This window comes from Rhamphochromis sp. 'chilingali' (assembly GCF_963969265.1).
Source record: "Rhamphochromis sp. 'chilingali' genome assembly, chromosome: 16".
NCBI lineage: Eukaryota > Metazoa > Chordata > Actinopteri > Cichliformes > Cichlidae > Rhamphochromis > Rhamphochromis sp. 'chilingali'.
In genome coordinates, this window is record NC_137943.1 from 22,694,441 (window position 1) to 22,716,940 (window position 22,500).

Sequence of the window (22,500 nt, forward strand, 5' to 3'; positions counted from 1 at the left end):
AAATACACTGCAGGGGCTGTAATTTTGGCTGCAAGTATAGTGAATGAATTTATGTACGGCACAGACAAACCGAAAGTATCCCACCAGCTGTGTGAGTGCACCGCCGCTGTGCGGCTCCCTGTCCCATCAACTTCAGCTCTCTGCTGGCAGCCACCACCAGTCGGTCACGGTGGTCCAGACACGTCAGAAGGCTTCTGAGGAGTTTCACGGGTACAGATATGGGGACTGAGTGAAGAAACCATAACGTCCTTCATCGGCAGCATCCCGCAACCAGAAGGTAAGGGTTTAGTGATAAAATTATTTCGAGCCCTGTCAAAGCGGTTCGCAGCTGCTTTTAACATCTTATTATCTGAATCTGCCTTCGGCTAACCATAGCTAGCACCTAACCTTGCTAACAGTTTTAAGCTGCTGTGGATTCATTTAATTAAAACACCAAAAAGACCGGACTGTGAATGTATTTATCACATAATGCAGAAATATATTGACTTTCCATTTGAAAGCGGTGACCTAGTGAGTGACTCGTGTTTCACCGTTTGCTGTTACGGTAACGTAAACCCAGCGATAACACGGTGGCTAGCTGAGGGTTAACAAGCTGGCAAGCAGCTAGCTGACAGAGCTCCGTCTCCATTCATTTTTTCCTCCCATGTACTATTTTCACCCACTGTTTATAGCTTGGATTTGTACCAGTTAAAGCACGGTTGTACAAAACAACTAAGATTTATGGTTTCGCTTTTCATTTATTTCCGCAATGACATCGAAGTATTTATGTACTCGGGACGTATGTCAAGCCATACACCAGCTTTAATCTTCAAAATTAGCATTTTTATAGCTATAACAGCTCAGGCTGACATTAAAACGGAATGACTCAACTGACTAACGTTGGAGCAAGCTTGTGTATCGCATAAACTCATGTTTTGTATTTAGCGTTGGCTTGTAAGCTGACTCCTCACATAAGAAAACACCTGCTTGTGGGTGGCCTTTGAAAACACTAGTAACCAGAATCTTGGTACCAATCAACTTAGAGACAACACTTTTCTCCCCCAACGTTTTAATTTAAATGTGTAATATTAGAAAAACCCATACCAATACTCTTATTTAGTCATTCTGAGTTACAGGTAATATTAGAAATTCAAGATACAATCTGACATAAATCTTGCAAATAACCTTATTTTCATAAATGTTCGGTTACTGAAACTATTTGAAGGGCAAAATCTTAGTTACATTAATGGTCAATTTGGGGTTATAGTTTGTAGCTTTTAAATTAAAACAGTCTAAACATTAGAATCAGGTTTTAGAAGTATTTTTCTTTTAATGCAGATGCTTAGTTTAGTTTTGGCCACAACTCAGATTCTTTATTGATTCCATTATTAACTCCTGTTCAATTTTCTTCAGGGTGGAAAAGTATGTTTGCATTCATTTACAATCTCAACACTGTTTCAGATCAGAGTCTGGACACACTGTAGAAACAAAAGACATATAAAGTATTTCATGTGACTCAGGTATGCAGTTACTCCACTGTTGCACACTGCCACACTGTAGTGTGACTTCACTACTTTGCAATGAAAAATAAGCTCAGATGCTTCTGCTTCCAGTAGATTGGATAATTTCTAACTAGTTCTCAGTTCCCTTATATGTAACACAATACAAGTTTACCGGACCATAGACTATAAATGCAAAATAACTTTGAATGAACATGTTTCTGTGTGTGTTGGTTATCGTCTACACTTAAGAGAAGAAAACATTTTGAAAGCGTTCAATCTTCCGGATAGAATTAGTGTTGGTACTTTGACCACTTGTGCTTTGTGTATTGTCAAATTCACAGGGATTTTGCAATTCACTGGAAAATAATGAACTACACTTTGATTGTGACCAAAAAAATCTCCTTTTCTCGTGTAAAAGTGCAGCTTGGCACTCTGTGGGGTTTGGTTTATGTTGCACATAATGAGCAGGCTGGTTTTGTGTAACTTAATACTTGAAAGTGTGTAACATGAACTTTGTGTGGTCTAGCAGAACTGATTCCTTTTGTTACCCAGTCAAAGCAAATGTTGACTAGATCATTCCAGATGAAAGCCATAATTGTGGAGTAGACCATAATACAACATGTCTGTGCTTGTAATTCTTAATTGCTCGAGTTTGTAATTTAAAGATTTCTTATTTGTTAAATGGCACATATAATTTTTCTCCATGTTTTATCACTAAGAGAAAGTACTCATTTATTTTCCGAATGGCTGTTGTTAAATTCTTGAACACAGAACAGATCCTAGCACAGGGGGAGGAAGAGCCCACAGCCCTCAACTCAGTGGGCCTGTGTTTTCTTTGGTCATGTTTACAAAAAGCTTAGCAGATGGGACAGTGGGGCTGAGACCTCTTTGGAAGAGCCTCATGCTTTATGCTCATTTTAGGAGCGAATGCTGGAAGCCAAACTAGAGAGAACCTCCTGATGATAAAAACGTGTTCATCATGGCTTGAACTATAGTCTCATCAGTGTACCGCTCTACCGGATTTATTACTTATTTATTTGTTTTAGTGTGCAAAGATTATGATATTGGTGCTGTTTAAAAAAATTCCATCTGTTTTCTGAGCTCATGTGACAACTGGCAACAAAGAAATCAACATATTGAAGTCCAGTGTACTTACTGTCCTACTTTCGATGAGCCATCTACAATAACAAACACCTGCAGCAATGAACCTGACAGGTATACGTGACTGACTGTAAAAGAACATCTTGCTGGGGATTGCTGTTTGGTTTTGCCTACTCTTATCAGGGGAAAACATTGCATAGCTGTTCACAGAAATTAGCATTCTCTTATCAGCTATAAACCACAAGTCCAAAGAAGCCGTCCCATTGGCTAAACCCTTACTGCCATGTCAGCTGACTGGACAAGCATATGTTCATATTCTGCAGAGAATAAAAGAAAAATGACAATCTTTATTACTATTACACAACCGCAGCTGGCTTCAGGTAGTGTATCTGTATTTACTCCTGGGAGGGTCATTGCAAGGTGATTAGGTGGACCTTATTTGAGATTTGATTCAGGATGACAGGGGGATATTATCACCATAATCTGAGAGAGGAAAACATTGGTGCTAGTCTAGTCCTGAGGTGGATAAGGCTGGAGCTGACGCTCTGTTAATGGTGATGAAGAGACCGAGATCTTGGGGGAACAGGGAGCTCCTGGGAAGCAACACAGAAGACAACACAGACAACAGTGAACAGGATGAGCCATCCTCTCAGAGGTCATCTTGGTTCCTGGTGAGTCAGTACTGGCAGGTTTTCTGGTTAGTCACAGCTTGGGCCTGAAACTAGAGGGCCAAATAGGCAGTTAGTCATCTTCTATTGTTTGGTTTTGTCAGGTTGCTTGGTTTGTTGGCTTGTTACTGTAACTAAGCCTAATAGTTTCACACATGATTGCCTTGATTTGTAATTTGACGTTAAAAGAAGTGGGCAGTGAGGGGGACAAATATAGCATTGTGATCCAGTCAAAATAGTACAGATTGGCTCATGAGTCTTTCATCACCTGTGCTAATTATGTGTCATCTAAAATACCGAGCCGCCCTGTTTAATTTCTGACTGTAGTCTACTTTTGCATTGCCCTACTTCTGGGCTGACCCTGAAAGAAGGAAAAATAAATGTGTAGAAGCAGGTTGAAGCATTTGCCGCACATTTTCCAAATGATCCCGTGATAATTTGCTCAGTGTTAATCCTACATCAGTCCAATAGACACGGTGTACGTGTACTCTGACTTTCTGACACCGAAATAAAAGTGAAAGTTAAATATCTACAGTACTGTAAATCTCTTTAAAGTGTTATTTTGGTAAAAGTTCTTAGTTTCTAGAGATGGAGAAAGTAGATAAAGACACAAAAATCGGCATACCACATTTGTACCTTTAACCTGTAATATGAAAGATGGTGCTGGAGCTAAAGTGTATTGTATTTTTAAGTGTCATACACAAAAATATAGGTTCACTGGTCCTTCATATTATAAACACATACCTAACGCTTCAGTCATACAATCTGTACTGAAAATATGTCAGGTGTGTAAACCCTGGTTGTTACTATATTTATGCGATTATCCCAACAGAGTGTAGTTGACCTGTTTTTCACATTGTCACTGTGTACAAATTTGGGGTGAAGTTCGAGGAAACGCGAACGCGGAGCTTCTTGTTTCTTGGATTCCTGCTGGTATCAAATGATCTGAACTTTCTACTGCTCTTTGAACTTTGTGGTGGCTGTGATAGCTGCTAAAGTGTCCTGTTTGCCTGTCTGATTATGGTTTAAAGTGAATACGCTGTGCATATACTCTCTACTCATCATCCTACTCCGAATGAATATACCACAGTTGTTTGCCATATTCCATGATGCCACCCTTGCACAAATGTCCCTATTCTCTACCCCCTTACCCCCCTCCACACCCTCCATCACTGCTCTCATGACTAGATTCAGAACAAAAGGTTAGTGTAAGACAGAACATGTCAGGTTATGTAAACCCAATGAAGTCAGTGAGGCAATGTGTTTACAGGCCCCAGTAAACTAGACCCTGACCCAGGCAAACCAAAGTCATGTTTAAGTTAATCGTTACACACACTCTGTGTCGCAGAGGACAATCGAGGACAAATAATCTAGTTCAGTAAAGAGGCCATAGTGCACCAAGGAAAGTTTTTGTAATTATGCAACGATAGCCCTGCCCTGTGTACTTTTTCTTTGGTCAAGTAAACTGAGCACTTTGCTTGTTAAGGAATTTACAGTCCTGCAAATTGCTTATTCCAGATGATTAAAAGCATTATGACAAAATGTACAGCATTAATCCTGCTCATATTAAAGCCACAGAAATGTGGTTTTAGTTTTTGATTTGATTTTGACAGTAGTGTTTAATGGATGTAAACAGGAAGTCAACTGCTTCCATAGCAGCCTTCCTCTGTCTAATGTTGTTCACGTGGGACAATGGCCAGTTATAGGACAACAGTATAACTCTAGCAGTCTGTATGGAGGTCAGGAGATAAACAGACACCACAGGGTAAGCAGGAAGGGAGGGAGCTTTCAAGTGGAATATTTGTAGATTTCATAAGTGGTTGTGTCTTCTGGACTCTTGCTGAATAACAATGCCTTTAGCTTGTCTTTCCATTTACTCTGTTAATATTAGTTTTTTTTGTTTTTGTTTTTCTCTGTACAGGCGGACACCATGAACTACGTTGGCCAGCTAGCAGGTCAGGTTCTGGTGACTGTCAAAGAACTGTATAAGGGCATTAACCAGGCCACATTGTCAGGCTGCATCGATGTTGTGGTTGTCCGTCAGAGAGATGGCACCTACCAGTGCTCGCCATTCCATGTGCGCTTTGGTAAGCTGGGCGTGCTGCGCTCCAAAGAGAAAGTGGTGAGTTTTTTTGTTTTGTTTTTTCTTTCACTGATGTGTCAAAGCATTAAGCTTACATCGATTCATATACAAAGCTCATATATTTATATAGATAGATTCATATAAAGACGTGTCAAACATCAAATATCAAAAATTGGTCTGAAAGCATGTTTCTATATCACCAAGTTTTTGTGTTTTGTTTCCCCACAACACGCCCAAATCACTTGACTGAACTGTTGGTGGTTGAGTTGCATTGTGGGTAATATATGTACCAAGTTTTAACATTGGATTAACATTGGATATTAAAAATGTTCTCTGCTCCTGATTATAATATTCATTTTTCAAACTGATCAATGAGGTTTTGCTAATGTGGAAGTTCAATGCAAAGGCTTAAAAAATGTAACTATATTTAATTCAATTAAAAGTGCGGATGAAAAGATGCCAACCTATTTAATCGATGGAATGCGTTTCATATCAATTCCATCATGCGCAAAATGGCGTTAAGGACATCTCCCCCAGGACACAGTCATAATGTCCTCCCCTGAACAAAGCTCCTCCACACTGGGATCAAAAAAAGCATATGACTCTCCAATCCCAGTGTGGGTAATTAACAAATACTGAGCATCGAAATCACAGGCTATGAATCATTCAGGGAAATCTTTTATGTTTGCTCAACATAGACGGGATGCTCTGGGCTGTTCTCCCTCATTGATGGTATTTGTTACTATATCATCTTGCCTGGGAGACCCGATCCAATTAATCATGGATGATGAGCACTTGAGTCCACTTCTCACTTTTTGTAGCACCTCTACATTGGCCTTATAGCAGGGAGAGTAGGTTGAGTGTATTAGTGTATTGTAGTAGGGAGATGTAGATGCAAATGCTATGGCTCACTGTTATGTCTATGTTATTGAGGTTTTTTCAGTTTATAGGGTTATATTAAGTTTAAAAAAATGTTGGTATTCAGCAAGAAATTGGTAATGGATGGAATATATGATGTATTTATTTTAAGTGTTTGTTCCATAACACAAGTAAGAATGGTGAACTTGTCTTAACATCTATTTTTAGTAGGACTGGTATTGAGTATTACGAATAATCAGATTATAAAAAAAGTCTCAATACAAATTCTTTGCTTCGATGATTGTAGCGCGCCATTGTTACCATGGAAACGCAAACCCGAGCGATCCACCCACATTTACGACTGAAAACATTTGTGTAATACAAAAGTATTTATGAGCAGCGTGTGAATAAAAAAAGTTTAAGGAAGTTAAGCCGGTATACACTGATAACACAACACTAGTGATGATGAAGCTGGGATAGTTAAACTAGGAGTCTTTTTACACACGGCAAAGAGCAAAGAGGCGGAGCTATTAACGAGACGTGAGCTCTGTTGAGAAAAAGAAAATCATAAACAGCAGTGATATTCCTGAGATCAACATTAATGCCTTTCCTGGGGAAAAAACTAGAGGGGGGGGGGGTCATTGACAAAGCATCTGATCAACAAACTCTTGATGTGAAGAAAAGCAAACTTTGTAGCAACTCCATCGACCGTCGTTTGTTTCACGCAATGAAAAATCTGCAGTAGGTTTCCAGAAGTAAGGCTACATTAAAAAAATGCAGAGGAACTGTTAACGTAGTCTGATTCCAGAATAGTTCAATTATATATCTTGCTGAAGACTAAGGGCTTCCATGTTTTACATGTTCGCTTCCATGTTTTTACATGGAAGCGAACAGGAGAGAGTATAAAGGGGGGGGCATGGTGTGTACTACACCACGTTTATTTCAAGATTTTTATAACATTTATTCACAAGTGAATACATATAAAATAGTGTCTCAATGAATTGCAGTAATATTTAAAAACGGTGAATCATCTTTAATATCATTAATGTCTGCACCATCACCATCATCTTATTTTCAGCAACACAAAAACTTTGCATCAACACACTGGTCAAACTTCAGAATGCTGATATACTCGCTTCTCTTCATTACAGCCACCACATTCTCCTTTAAAGGCTTGCAGACACAAACTTACTCATTAACTTGCAGACTCAAACATGCAGAAACATGTACAAAAACTCATAAAGCATTCCAAGAAGACAGACTAAAGATATATATTTTTTTTAAATCCTTAGTTTTATGCCTCTTATTTGAGTATTTAAATTTTTTTGCATTTAAGAAAATGTATTATTTGAAAAACCAAAAACAAATCCTTTGTATTTAGGTGTCATATTAAATTTTGTTTTTGTTTTTTTTGACAAGTGAAGCAGATGGCAGATGAAACAAAAAACAAACAAACTGGAAACCAATTAGATTTTTTTTCTCTTATTTATTTTTCACTTTTGAATATATCTCGATAATAAGACAAAGGTATTTCTAATCAGTTACTCGATGGAATAATTGATAGATGACTCGATTACTAAAATAATCGATAGCTGCAGCTGTACTTCTTAGTATGGTTATGTTGTGCACTAGCTTAGAGAGCTTATTTACTTGCTGGTGAACCGGAGTGGATAATGATTTGCGGGGGGAACTGACACTGTCTCACCACCTACCCAGAATCCCGATGGGCTTAAAGGGGAGGAATGAATGAGTGGTTTCTATGGCAACAGCAGCTTTACAACTTCTATGTGTGGGAGAGGGAGGAAACGTGAAGGAGGCCTGAACAGGGGCTGTTGCGTAACAAACAGTTATGTCTGTCCCTGAGATCAGTTATTAGCGCCTTGTGCTTTTGCGATAAATGCAATAAATTGTGTGGTATTTGGTACTGACATGCAGATATTTTAGAGAATTATGAGTGGGAATTCAGCTATAACTGTTTGCCAAATACTAATTAAAATTTGGCTGCTGATAGTGTGTCTGTTCCCGTACATCAGTCACTTTGGTTGGCAACCAGAAAAGTTTTTCAAGTACTATGTGGTTTCTAAAAACATTAGAGATGTTAATTAAGTGCACTTACACATATTATTTTCCTGTTCTTCTAATCTGAAAAGTGAACGTCAAGAGTGAAATAGACTTGTGTTTAACAAAGCAAAAAAAACCAAACCCCAAAACATCTTAATATCCTGCCTTAATTCAAGCATTTGTAAGTGGCCGTGCCTCGCAATCATTCCAGTGATGGAGCACAGTGTTGGCAAATCCACATCTCAGCTATTCAAGTGCATGTAACCTGTCACACACTGTGAACAGCTGAAGAGGACCCTCATTTATTCTAGCTCATTATTAATTGGGCATTGAAATTACCAGCCACTATCACACATAAATTTCCTCCAGCACCCCTGAAGGGGTGAAATTAAATCTTGAGGCTGTAGAGAACCCACAGCAACAGTAAAGGACAGCATCAAATGTACAACCAGACGGATAGCACAAGAGGGAGAAAAACTGATTATTTCTACAGCCATTGGTTGTAAATTAATATTGATGATTTGGTTTCAAGTTGCAGAGCACTTGTGAGTCAGAGTCTGTCTCCTCCTGTAGTCTCTGCCAGACGTGACCTGTTTTTTTCTTTTTGTTTTGTTTTTTGTTTTCGGTGTCAAATTTCTGAATGGCCCCCTGGTCCACTGGGGTTTATCTGGCAAACATGAATGGCCTTGTTCTGTTGGCAGGCTCCACAGAAAGCAAGCCCAGAAGACCCATACGCTTATTAGGTTTTTTAAAGGCTCTGGAGGAAGATGGGTCTCTGAGTGCATACAGACCATGTATGTGATCTTGCAAAATAATGGAAGTATAATAAAACAACCAGTGTGATGGGGTTTTTTTAATTTTTTTTAAAAGTCAACTAAAAAGGGTAATGTAAGATTTTTATTGGTTGATACACAGGGTGATTGACGTCAATGAATAACTGTTTTCAGTGTCAGTGTCCTATTTTATTTTCTGTTCTGTACTATTGCATTGGCAGTTTTTACATTTGAACAGCAGTGCCAATACAGCCCTCTTCAAAAATTGCATACTTAACATTGCTGGCTTCTTCAGTCTGTTAAAGTGTTGGCATTTAGACACCGGTCATTTTATGTTAATGTTTATCACATAATCTTCATGAAGACTGTAACAGAGAGAGCGAGTTAATCAATCTGTGGGCATATTCAAAAGCCACACTGAGATAGTGAGATGACAATGTCAAAAGCACGAGAGAGTGTCTTAAGTCAGTAAGCCATGGTCCTGTACATGTCTGTCAGTTAATGTGCCTTCATGCTGTTGAAGCTTTTGCCATGTTAAAAGTAAAGCACAATTGTTACTCGTGACTTTTATAGGAAAGTGAGCAGGAAGCTCATTCAGATAAAAGTGACAAATTGTTCAGAAGATGTCAGACTAATAAGAGAGGAGCACATGTTCGAAAGGGAATTATGTGTCTTCTTTCCAGATCGACATCGAAGTGAATGGAGAGCCTGTAGACCTGCATATGAAGCTTGGTGACAATGGAGAGGCCTTTTTTGTGCAGGAAGCTGAGCAACAAAATGTAAGCCATAAGCATAATTAAAATAAATAAATAAAGTAACAAAACTGCTAAAGGCTAATGACACAAAGTTTCATTGAGACATTTTTCCAGATATATAATTTGTTCATTCTCCTTTTTGTGCAGTCTTGTTTTGAGTTTTAATGTAGCAAAGTCATGAAATATTTCATGTTGAAAAAAAGAAATGAAACTTCAGACATGTTTTCAAAACATCTTTCACTTTGCTTTCGTTGACCCAACACAACAACAGTCTTGCCTTTGCTTAACAGCATTCTTGAAGTAGAAATGTAGGGCAGTGTTTGTAGGAAGAAGTGATTACTCCACCATATTGCATAGTTAACCTTTGCTCAGGCTGCTATTGTGACATCTCAGCAGTGAATTCTACCTTATTCTGCAGGACCTGAGTCAATATTGTGTTTCAAACTACGATTATCCTTGTTTAAACATATCTTAATCCTCATGTCCTGCTTTCCTATTTCAGCAGATTGTTCCTGCCCATTTGGCCACCTCCCCAATCCCCACCGAGAGTCACCTGTTCTGGATCTCAGAGGTGGAGCACAGGGCACCAAAAGATCTGGAAGATGACCCCGCCGACCCAGAGGACCCTCCTGAACCTCCTGCTCCAAGCACTGTGGCCACAAAAAAGAAGAAAAGACGGAGAAAGAAGCACAAAGGAGACCCCCGTAGAGAGGAACTGACCCCGCCGTCAGTCACTACTGGTAATGCTGTTGCTGCTAATGCACCCGCTGCTACCACTGCTGCTATGTCTAGTACTGGGCAAAATGAGGAGATCTTTGAAATGGATCTCAGCTCTGACGAGGAAACTACAGTTCATGTATCAAGGTATGTTTATTCAACGCTTCTAGCCAGATTTGTGTGAAGATATCAGTTAATTATTATGCTTCTTCTGCACTCTGAATTTAGATCACCTTCAGTGACTACAGTGCGTGACATTGACCCTAAATTACCCGCAGCCAGACACAGCCTTGATGGTTATCCAATGTCTGATGGGGACTGGCCAGCTGGTGATGGGTATGTGCTGACATGAACCGAAAGTCGTTAGCAAAGATAGCACAGACGTGTAAGTAGCACCTGTTTTACTAATACTTGGCATTTCTTTTTACACCCCTGCAGCCATAGCTTGTCTCAGGCCTTTACCCCAAAGAGTGACTCAGAACTGGTGATGAGGCCTTCAGAGAGTTTGCTCAGAGCTGAGTCTCACATGCAGTGGACATGGGGAGAATTTCCAGAAACCACAAGGGTGAGCACTTCTTCCCAGTGGAGTTCAAACCATTGCCAGTTGACTCATCATCACAATAACATTACGTCCAATTTTTTTAGGTCACCAAGAAGGAGAAATCAGAACCACTGAAAAAAGTGACCATCACCCCATCAGAGAGCACCCATTTCCGTGTCATCCTCAGCTCGGAGGCCATGGAGAATGAGACCGAGGTTGAAAAAGGCGATGCCACCTCCTCTTCAGTGTGTAACATTGTCAAGCCCGAGCCACGCACCCCCGTCACCACTGTAACACCTGTGATTCCAATATCGTCTGTTAGCACCATATCATCTGTTAGTCCGGAAGCCCCTACAGAACCCCTTGATATCCTGCAATCAAGCATAGCAACCTCCACCTCTTCCAGTAACCAGCAGACAGATTCACCATCAAAGAAGAAAGGTATGTTAGGTGGCTGCAGATTGGTGCTTTTTTAAGGCTTGTCTTGGTTATGAGTTTGTAATTTGTAAATATATTGTATGTAGGTGTTCCGAAGAGGAGCCAGCATCAGGGTCCTGAGGATATCTACTTAGATGACTTGAATGTACTTGAACCTGATGTTGCTGCACGATATTTTCCTAAGAGGTATGATGGTTAAAGATCTGCCTAATTACTTAACCTTTGTAATTATAAAATAAAAGCCAAAGCGATTTCTCCTCTGAAGTGTCACTGACAGCCTGAAAGACCAGTATCATGACATGTTGTAACCCTTTTCTTCTCCTTCTCTTTTCTCCAGTGAGACTGAGGCAGCTGCTAAGCACTGGATTGACTCTGAGATGCACTCTGGTTCACAGTCCCCACAGTCGGTGGGTAGTGCTGCAGCTGACAGCGGGACAGAGTGTCTCTCTGACTCAACTAGTGACCTCCCTGATGTTACTCTTTCTCTGTGTGGAGGCCTGACAGAAAATGCTGAAATATCCAAAGGTACACGAGCATGACACTCACAACAAAATGTATCATAAAGTGAACATTTTTGTCTTAAGCCAGTAAACATTCAGCTAACTTTGTTGCACCTTCTGGATTAGCCACATAAAGTGTCCAGCTACTGTTAGAGGAAGCTGTTCTCAGATACATATTTGTTCAGATGTGTAAATGTCGTACCCAGAAGTACTTTCCCTCTCATCAAATTAACATGTACTTTAACTCTTCAGGAAATGTGTCTTCATCTCTGAATATGATGTCATAACCTTGTTAAACAGCAGAAAAAACGTTGGTCATCCGAGTCAACATGCTTCTATCTTATGCTATTTTTATGCACATTTTTTTTTTTTTTTTTTTTAAATATGAGAGTCCTGCCATTTCTCTCATTCATTTTAAAGATAACAACATAATTCTTTAAGGGGAAAGAAGAACAAAAAAGCAAGAACATGCTCATTTCCTCTGGACTAATATCATAACAGGATGTCCATATTTGGTTAAATGTTGTTGTTAATTTGCCCTGCATTTATTGCATTACAAACGATGATCACAGACTACCTCCGCAGTCATTACAAACTGTTAGAGGTCTCTAGGTTATATTAATCCTTTGGGATTTAGGCTTTAGAAGCTCTCTGGGGTTATCAGAAGAAAAAGTTTCCTGACCTTTATGTCTACTAAGATGTTATTTCTCACCACCACTGACCTTTTCATCAGCTGTCTTTAATTAGTCTTCTTCTCCCCTGTTCATTTCCAGAAAGGTTTATGGAGCATATCATTTCCTATCATGAATTTGCTGAAAATCCAGCAATTATAGACAACCCCAACCTGGTAGTAAGGATAGGAAATAGGTATGTAACTGTTTTTACTTCACATTGGAAATGCACTAGAGAAACATTTCAAACGTATGGTCAGGATTACACATTGGTAATTGTCTTTGTCTTCAGATATTATAACTGGACCCTAGCTGCACCTTTGATTCTAAGCCTTCAAGCATTTCAGAAGAATTTACCAAAGGTAACGTGTGTTTAATTCTTTACTCTTTGTATTGTTCATTCACTCATTGTCAGCTGGCAGCTATCTCATCATTAAATGTATTTGTTTTCCTTTTTATGGCAGGCTACAGAGGAGGCCTGGGTGAAGGAGAAAATGCCAAAGAAGTCAGGCCGCTGGTGGTTCTGGCGTAAGAGGGCGGATAGCACAATCAAGCAGGTGTGCATGTTGTTAGTACAAGTGAACAAAACAAAATTTGAGGTGGTATCTGCAGGCAGTTTCTGTTCCCTCTTCATGGGCAGTGTCCTGTTTTCATATAGATATTTTTTAAACTTGGCTAATTGGGAATTTTATTTTTCTGCCTACTTCGTCCAGTCGGAGACTAAGCTCGAAACTAAGGAGGAACCACATTCGGGAGAGGAAGGACCCTCCACATCTCAGGAGAAGCTGGCCTTAACGTATGTGATACCAGAAAATCAAAAACTATATTATTATTATACATAGGGAGGAGCTTATATTTTGGTTTAATGAGGAAGAATATTAATAATGTAACTAAGATAACATTGAATTTATTTATACATCTAAGGATCTTCAGGTCGAATCTTTCTGAAACATGTTTTTCCACTTGTCTGTGATAATTGACTACCATATCTGTGGTTACTGCACTGTAGGCCTAAAGCAAGAGACTCATCCAGTGATGAAGAGTCCAAGGAGGTGAGCGCAGCATCCTGTCAAGAGAGACTGCAGCCAGTGGATGGTCAGCACCATCCCAGCCCACACACATACAGAAAGTCACTACGGCTTTCCTCTGATCAGATTGTAAGTTCATTTTACACCTTTTCCTTTCTCACATTGACAAAGCTTTCTCTGGATTTGTTATAAATGTCATAAAATATTATTTAATTTCAAATATAAAAGTGTCTGATTGTCAGAAGATCAGCTTATTTTTTTGCTGAGTTCTTAATGAGATTTGTGTCTCAAGTGTTTTTATTTGGCTGTTTTGTGCTCCCTCTGCTGGCTAACTATGAACTGCAACTAGTGTTTGCTCCATTTGTAGTCTGTAGGGGGCTCTAAAGATCTGTAGATGGTCATTGTACTGTGGCAAGAAAATGATGCCAGAGAGTAATGCGTGTGCTGTTGAAAAATATATATATATATCTCATTTTTTTGTTTGTTTTTTCCAGGCTAGTCTGAAACTCAAGCAGGGGCCAAATGATGTGACATTTAGCATCACCACTCAATACCAAGGCACATGCCGCTGTGAGGGTACAATCTACCTGTGGAACTGGGATGACAAAGTCATTATCTCTGACATTGATGGCACCATCACAAAGTATGGCCTTCCAGTCACTCAGAAAATCATATTACAGAACACAGTTGTAATAGCAAGCTAGCTGCTATGTTAATTATGGACAGTAATAGACAGGGCAGTAAATCAGTCAGTTATTGTAGCATCCAATTACATTTTCCTGTACATATACAGTAATAAGAAAACCTTATTAGAAGGAATTTCCCTTGGGTGCTCTACCTTAGTTGCATCCTTTAACGACAATTAAAAATAATGTGTACAAATATTGATTTTAACATATAGGTGGGAAGCAATCAGTGAAGCGACATTTAGATAGATCTTTTGTTGCATCCTGTTTCAGTTCTTGTAATAAAATGTGGATCTAATTTTATAGTTAAAACACTTAAAGCCATCTGTTGCAAACTCGCCATGGAAACCTCCATTTTTGCACTAAAACTAATTATTATGCTACCAAGATGGAATCTATAGTGCAGTGTTCAAGTGTTTCTATAAACTGCCTGCATACTTTAAATACAGCTCCTTATTTATTATCCACCAAATAAGGTGGGGAGCAGGTAAATGAACACAAGATTAAATTGTTGCATAATATTGTTCGGTTAATTTAAAAAGGAACAAAAGCTTAAAATAAGATTCCAGCTCAGAGTAGCTTCACTACCATGGACACATTTAAGTCCTTCACAAATGGCATATATGAAGCCTGTAATCCAGTTCTATTTGTTTCACGCTCTGTTAATTACTTTAAAGCTAGTCATATCTCTTCTGAAACAAAACTGATGCCTGCTGCCTTCCTGACGCCCACCCTGAAGTTCATTGGTGGTCGACATCAAACGGCTCCAAATTGACTGCAGCTTATTATCTCTGTGACCCTTTAGGCCAACCCCTGACATGCTGCTTTCTTTGGCTAACAGGGTAAAGAGCACAGGGACTATAATGAGGACATTTACATTTCAGTCTGTAAGGACACACAGCCAGCTGAGGGTGAGACTGTTTCTCCCCTATAGGCCAGTAATGCTCATTAGTGGAGAACAGCCCATAATGTTCTATATTTATGATAAAACGGTGTTATCGTGCTTTATGTGACCTCTTTTGAACAGTCAGTACTCTGCTTTCTCTTTCTCTACTTGATGTGGCTGTTTGATTTATTTCTATCTTATAGTCAGTGATATTGATATTTTTGTATGTGTTTAAATGTTTTAGGTCAGATGTATTTGGACAGATACTTCCACAGTTGGGGAAGGACTGGACCCACCAGGGGATTGCCAAGCTCTACCACTCTGTAGCTGAGTAAGTGCACAGCAACACTGATTAATTATGGAAGACGCATGAATGGTTGGTCAGTGGTTAGGACTGTCTGGGGTTGATTCCCAATCGGCTCTTTGTGGAGTTGATATTTCCTCCCAGTGTTTGCGTGGGGAGCTCTGAGGTGGATGACTCAGTAAGTTTAACTGTAGTTTAGGCAGAATTATTGCAGAAAGTAAAAACACCATTAAACCAGCCCTTTCGTTTTCTGGTTTTATTTTTATACTTAAATCTGAAAAAATAGAAAATGTATTGCATGAATGAAGTCAGCTGTAGTGAGTCTGGGTATTGGTTTTGGTAGTAAATAAAAAGTTTCCTCTGCAAGATTTTCTTTTTTTTTTTTTTTTTAATTGAATTGTTGTGACTTCTCCACATTATGAGCGCAATCAAAATAACTCATCCAATTTAAGTGCTAATCTTAGTAGTTGCCATTAAGGTCATGATAATGAACAATTATTAATGAGCACTGCTCTTCCCATTCGCAGAAATGGCTACAAGTTCTTGTACTGCTCAGCCCGGGCAATTGGCATGGCGGACATGACAAGAGGTTACTTACAGTGGGTCAATGATGGAGGCACCATCCTACCCCGAGGACCTCTCATGCTCTCTCCCAGCAGCCTCTTCTCTGCTTTCCACAGGTAATATAAGCTCTAAATGGTTACCAGTCTCGGTATCATGAAGCTCATTATATACATTAAATGATTTAATTTAAATCCTCCTTATCCCCAGATATTAATGTTGTTTTCAAACCACCCCATATTTTTCACCCTTAAATCTTTTTTTTCTCTACAAAGTTAGTTTCACTTTAAAAACCCTATTCTCAGTCTCAAAATCGTCCCCACTCTCCCGAGCCTCGTTCTTTATAATAAGTCTTTCATATGCCATGGTTATTAAGTCTACAGCAAACTCAAGTTCATGAATTCCTATCTAAATGGCATTAACTGTGTTGGTATTAGTGCCGTCACTTCTCTAAAGTACGCTCATGGCCAGCATTTTCTCTGTTTTGGATTATTCTATTCTCTTTATTTCCCCGTTGCTGTCACAGTCTCATTTGCATTTTTAGAGACATGATTTGTGTGAATGATTCTTTTGTTGAAGTGGTGAGGAGATCCAGAAGGAGGCTGCTAGCTTTCTATATTTTTTTGATAATGTGGGATCATTTGAGACATCTTGCAGCAGAACGTCTATTTTTGACTCATTTTTCTAAATTTAAATATATTTGACAAAATAAATATTTAAGGTTCAGTTTTAGAGGAGTTTCACAAATTATTGAAATTATTTCCTTCCTGGTTGTAAAGGTAAAATATATTTCAGAGTCTACTAATAAACAAGACTACAACAAAAATACAATTGCTGACACATCTTAATATTTTAATTATTGTAGAAGAACATCATCAGAATGACCTATTAGATCCACCTACTGTCTCCCACACATGTTCATCTGTCAGCCTCCTCTAGCTAACTCATGATACAGTAGCCTTCATGTTAAAGTTTGAGTATGTAAGATGTGCTGCTAAGCAACCAGGCATGCTGCAATTGTTGTTTTACATTTGGGGGGGGGGGGGGAAATCAATCAATAATTTAATCCCACACACCCCAAAATTCACTGTATGATGAATAAAATGACTTTAGAAAAAGTTCCAAACTAACTGATGTGATTTTATTTTAACAGTTACATGATTTTAAAATGACCCCTTTCGGTATTTCTCCCATCAAACATGTTTCCCAGCAACACTGGTTTCAGTGAATTATGACTGTGTTAATATAATGTTAATTAAACAATTAAATACTCTTGTGATACTTGCTTGTTATGCCTTGTATGTCAGATATTATCCAAATGTTAATACAGCTAAAGCAAGTATCCTTTTCTCACTTTCACAGAACAAGTAAAACTTTCCTGTGTTGTTAATGGTTCCCTTGAAAATGTTGATTTCTTTTATTCAGTGTGTTAATCACATAGCAGGGTTTTTGTGTGACCTTGAAACCTGTTCAGAATGGCTAGTGTCTCAGCATAGCAACCTGCAGCATTGCTGATAGTTGTGTGGTGCAAACACTTGTAGATATTTGCATTATTTATGTGTCCCTCTTGTTTTAATTTGCTTAAATTAGAAACACCCCTACCATCTGTGTATTTGTTTTGAGTCATAATTTTAAACAGAAATTGCTGAAATGCATTTGGATTTAGGCCGTGCTATTACACGATTTGTAAAGAGGACAAAAGTCATTTATAAACAAATTCTTATCTAAAAACAGTCGGAGAAACGGGTTTGAGATAAACGAAATATGTTTGATCAAATTACCTCTAAATCAAACTGGACACACGGGAAGGATGTGTATGCCCTCTAATAAAACTGTCTGTTTGCTTCAGAGAGGTCATCGAGAAGAAACCAGAGATCTTCAAGATTGAATGCCTTACAGACATCAAGAACCTGTTCCAGCATAACAAGCAGCCATTTTATGCCGCCTTTGGGAATAGAGCTAATGTGAGTTAATGCATGTTTGAAGATGTCAGACTTCCAGACATTAGAGTGCTTGTTTTTTTTGGGGTTTTTTGGGGGTTTTTTGGGGGTTTTTTTTGGTTTGTTTTGTTTTTTTAAAAGTGCGCTTTTCAGAGGTTGATGCAGTTGTAATTCATTGCAAGAGCAACATGACACTTTGGCAGACACTTTGAGTTAGCAGACATGAATGTGTGAAATAAGTACTGGGCTGAACCTGAGCTGAGGTCATTGTCAGAGTGTGATCGCGAGTGACTTCATCTGTGGACGAGAGCTCAAGTCGGGCACAGCATCCCGTCTTCAGCTGCATAAACACTAACAGTCACATGAAGGGTCAGCTATCAAAGCCCAGTCTGCCTCGGTCTCTCCCCTAAACAAAAAAATAAGACACAGCCACACACTCACTCTTCCTCTGGCCAACCAAAAACATTTACTCCAGAAATTTACTGCCATTACATGCATTAGGTGGAACACAAACAGGAAATCTGTGGTTAATGTTATTAACGTGGTCATTTCAGTTTATTATGTATTATGTATGAGAGGCTACTTTCCGAACATTACATAATCAAGAGTGTTCTCAGATGGCTGTTAACAGCTCTGTCAGTAATTTTTCAGCCTGTAAATGACAGGTTCATTCGCATGCTTTGTCTTAGAGGAAGCAAAATGGGGTTTATGTGTTTGTAATTAATCCCAACTCAAAATAAAAGCTTGTGCTGTGCTTATAAACGGAAGCATTTAAAAAACGTAACTTAAACTTTGAAGCAGTCGTATTTTAGAGGGAAGATTGAGCCTTTAATCTTTATGTCTTCATACAGGATGTGTTTGCCTATAAGGAAGTCGGCGTTCCAGTGTGCAGAATTTTCACAGTTAACCCAAAGGGAGAGCTGATCCAGGAGCAGACCAAGGGCAACAAGTCCTCGTAAGTACATTAATGGTCTGTGTTTGTCTTTCGTAGCAAAAATCCCCAGCAGGAAGTATAGGACGTTGCTATCATTGAACGTTTTTCTGTTTTCTTTATTTTCTTGTTTTGCTTTTCCAGCCATTACTGTTTCCTTCACTCTCACATTACTGTAAAAAGAATAAAAGCCTACAGTCACAGAGTCTTTTGTACCCTGCAGCAAGCAAAACAGACAAAATTAGAGAAAAACTAGGGAACATAGTGGTGCTTTTAGCAGCTCAAGCGACAGATATTTCCCACAGGATCTGATGGAGAACAAAACAGAAATAAAAAGAGAGCTGGCCAGAAACACACCTTAAAATTGATTCTAGTCTGCAATGTTTTCCTCAGGTGGCCTGTGTTTTTTGTTCTTTCTGTATTTAGATTGATCAATACATTTCAACGTATTTCAAATCTAAAATCCATTTTTTAAATATTTGTTTTTCTTTATTTTTTGTTCATCACTAAATACCTAGAGTGTATATATTTTTTAAGATTTATATATTGTATCCGTTCTCTTGCTCACTCTGTTTCTCTGGTTTCGTTTTTTCCCCCTTCGCAGCTATGGCAGACTGAGTGAGCTGGTGGAGCACGTGTTCCCTTTGCTGAGCAAAGAGCAGAACGAGGCCTTTGTAATGCCAGAGTACAGCTCTTTCTGTTACTGGAGACAGCCAATACCAGAAATCAATCCAGATGAACTGCTCTGAGTCGGTGTGTATTGATACCCAGCTATACATTAACATTCAAATGAACTGTGCACCTGAATGCACCTCCTAAATACATGTGAAGTGGAACCAGAACTGTTCCTGCTAATTAGACTTACACAACACACAGACACAGTAACCATGAACTCAGAAAAGTTGGTAAACTGTATTTACTTGAGAGATGAGTGGAGATTATCAGAACAGTAAATCCTGATGAGTGATAACTTAGCGTTTATTTCACAGAGACACTCCACGTATGCCTCTGTGTGAAGGCATCCTGCCCAGTGATAACTTTCTAGTCCATGTTCTTGTACAGACTTGGCAGTTGAAGATCCAGCTAGTATCTCGGTAAACTTGTAAACTTGTAGAAAGCCATAAACGACGCAGGCAGAAGTCCCTCACGAGGAGCTAGATTCCGAGCTGAGCAGAAGTAATTTAAGAAACGCCCCGAAGAAGTGAAACGTAATGTTTTAAATGGAAAAGGCACACATTTAATTAAAACAGGACAGGCAATTAACACTGGGCAGTTGTTATGCGGCAGTCATATTTTACTGTAGGTGCTGTGTTTGCCCAGAAGCAAGTAACCAGCCTTTAATTGGAGGCTTTATTCTGTTCTAAAAATACAGTCGTGATAGAGGTTGGCAAATAACAGAATAACACAAACACAGAACCGTCCACAGCCGTTAGATTTCAGGAACTCGCCACAGTAAGTGTTCAGTTGTCCTCTCGTTCCTGACTCTTGCCTGACTGTGCAACAGATTTCATATGGCCGCTACACAGCGAGCCATGTTTGGTACTGTTAATATCCAAGGTCGTACCTCGGATATGCTTTCACCAAGTATGTGAGGATGCACAGTTTGCTGTGACTTAAAAAAATGAAGCAGCTTCATGGTGTATTGTCTTGCTGTTGTTTTAATATGTTTGTTCTGTTATGCAAGCTCTGGCAAATCACGTGTGTTTAGTTAACAATGGAGTCATTATTTATGATGATCAATGTATTTAAGTTATTGATTTCTATTGTGAGGCCTTTGCTTGTCTGAAAAGATAATTGATCACCAATGCAATATTTCAGATTAGTATTTTTGTGAGGCTGATCACAGACTAACATGCACTTAACAGTAACTGCTAGGCCTTGTACAAGCTTTCTTTGGTCACGTCTCCAGCAACAAGCCTGTATTTCTTTTATTAACAGTGAATTTTTCAACATGTAAGGCACGTAGACATTCCTGAGCAAAACCTCAGAGTCTGTAGTATTACCAGATGTGTGTAAATGTGAGAGAGGATGCTTGAGATGGAACAGTGGATATAAGCAAATTTGAGAAGAGCTTAAAATGAAGGATATTGCTTTGTGAGGTCCTCCGTAGGATGGACTTCAGGATGATGGTAGTGTGTGTGTGTACCTAATCACAGAGTGCTGCTGCTGTTGGGGTGGCAGCATCCTGCACCCTTTGCTTAGGTTCCCTCGGTGGCTTTATCCAGCACACTTTGTCAAAGTTGCACCCAGAAACTCAAGACTTACAACTCAGCACATCTCCCACCCACATGCACTTCACCGACAGTCTAAGTAGACAGTAGACCAGAGTATGCAATTACTGCAGCGTTTGAGCATAAAGAGTTTGAGTTTTACCTTCTTGACTATTCAGTTAATCTGAAATTTGTCTATTAGTGAGTTTTGAGAAGCTTAGTTTGTTTCAAGTAGCTTTTTTTGTGTGTATGTTTTTAAGGCAGAGGAAAATGATGATAATTTGGGGTAACAGGCAGCAAGGTAATATCAGAGCTACCCCTTAATGTGTGTGCTTGAGAGCGTGAGAGACAGAAAAGCCTGATTCCCGTGCCTCTGGTGACCAGAGGAGGATAAACTGTTTTTTGGAGATAAACAGGAAATACTTGACTGTACAGGAAGTGTTTAAGGCACTTCCCCGGCATTATCTATGTATGATTTTAGGAAAGGAGTTTTGGTCAGATGGATCATATCTCCAATGCAAGTGTAACTGACTGTGTATGCCAGTGTGGACTAAAAAAGCAGGAGCAGCCAAGATCATTTCATAAAAATAAGCACAATTTATGGTGACAGCTACATGCACTGCTGATTTCTTTTCTTTTTTTCTTTTTTTTTGTTTTGATGAATACAGTGTGCCCCGCTTTGATTTGTTTGCTTGTTCTCTGCAAAGTGGTGAAGTCAAATAGATCTATCTTAAAATCAACAAGAAATTCCATTCTTTCTATGAAAGTAAAGCATCTTGTGTGAAAGAATCACACTTCATCTTCTCTGATCCTGGGATATGTGGTAAATAAACGTTTGAATGAGTATATATGCTGACCATCACATTCTTCTTTGATGCCTTTTTGTTTTTTTCTTATAACGTGTATGAGCTGTTGTGTGACTTAAGTTTTGTTCCGTTTTTGTTTGGATGTAATGCTTGGTATTTGTGTCCGACCAGCAGAAAATGCATTAAATGTATGCTGTGTTTCATTTGAATAGAAATGTGGTTTGAAGAACAAAATCAACTGTAAGAAGAAGTAAAAAAAAAAAAAAATCAGGCCTAATGAAGCTAACATGTGGCTTATGGTCTTGTTTGTATGAAATAAAATTTCTAAATGAATGCAGTTATGTGCGTGCTGTGATTTTTCTTTTCTGCAGTCTGAGTCCAAAAGTTCAACAGTAACCAGAGGCAAGTGGAGTAACTCCTGCCCTATTGCGTACTTTGAAGTAACAGTACGCTAATGAGGGTACTGCAGGTTAAGTCCCTCATGTCATTTTAGAGGTTTTG

General features: G+C 39.0%; 1 protein-coding gene across 2 annotated transcripts; it reads left to right on the forward strand.

Annotated features, from left to right (window-relative positions):
* The first annotated feature begins 142 nt into the window (after positions 1-142).
* On the forward strand, positions 143-22,336 carry lpin2 (lipin 2). Of its 2 annotated transcripts, none has more exons than XM_080861445.1 (20): positions 143-277; positions 5,172-5,372; positions 9,709-9,804; positions 10,283-10,644; positions 10,726-10,833; positions 10,936-11,062; positions 11,143-11,479; positions 11,563-11,662; positions 11,814-12,001; positions 12,750-12,843; positions 12,940-13,009; positions 13,112-13,204; positions 13,361-13,443; positions 13,657-13,804; positions 14,170-14,318; positions 15,492-15,578; positions 16,079-16,231; positions 17,962-18,076; positions 18,904-19,007; positions 19,588-22,336. In XM_080861445.1, exons 2-20 carry the CDS (start codon positions 5,181-5,183, stop codon positions 19,730-19,732), a joined length of 2,751 nt encoding a protein of 916 aa, XP_080717571.1. In that variant the 5' UTR covers positions 143-277; positions 5,172-5,180; the 3' UTR covers positions 19,733-22,336. The 2 variants fall into 2 exon arrangements, with proteins under 2 accessions (XP_080717571.1, XP_080717572.1); XM_080861446.1 differs by having other exon boundaries at positions 10,286-10,644.
* The last annotated feature ends 164 nt before the right edge of the window (positions 22,337-22,500 follow it).

What these genes read in the sequence shown, in the direction of transcription:
- lpin2 (XM_080861445.1), top strand. Translation starts at nt 5,181, where the DNA reads ATGAACTACGTTGGCCAGCTAGCAGGTCAGGTTCTGGTGACTGTCAAA. An exon ending in TTCACCATCAAAGAAGAAAG is followed by an intron (nt 11,480 to 11,562) that starts GTATGTTAGGTG and finishes TATTGTATGTAG; the next exon opens with GTGTTCCGAAGAGGAGCCAG. An exon ending in CGGATAGCACAATCAAGCAG is followed by an intron (nt 13,205 to 13,360) that starts GTGTGCATGTTG and finishes TACTTCGTCCAG; the next exon opens with TCGGAGACTAAGCTCGAAAC.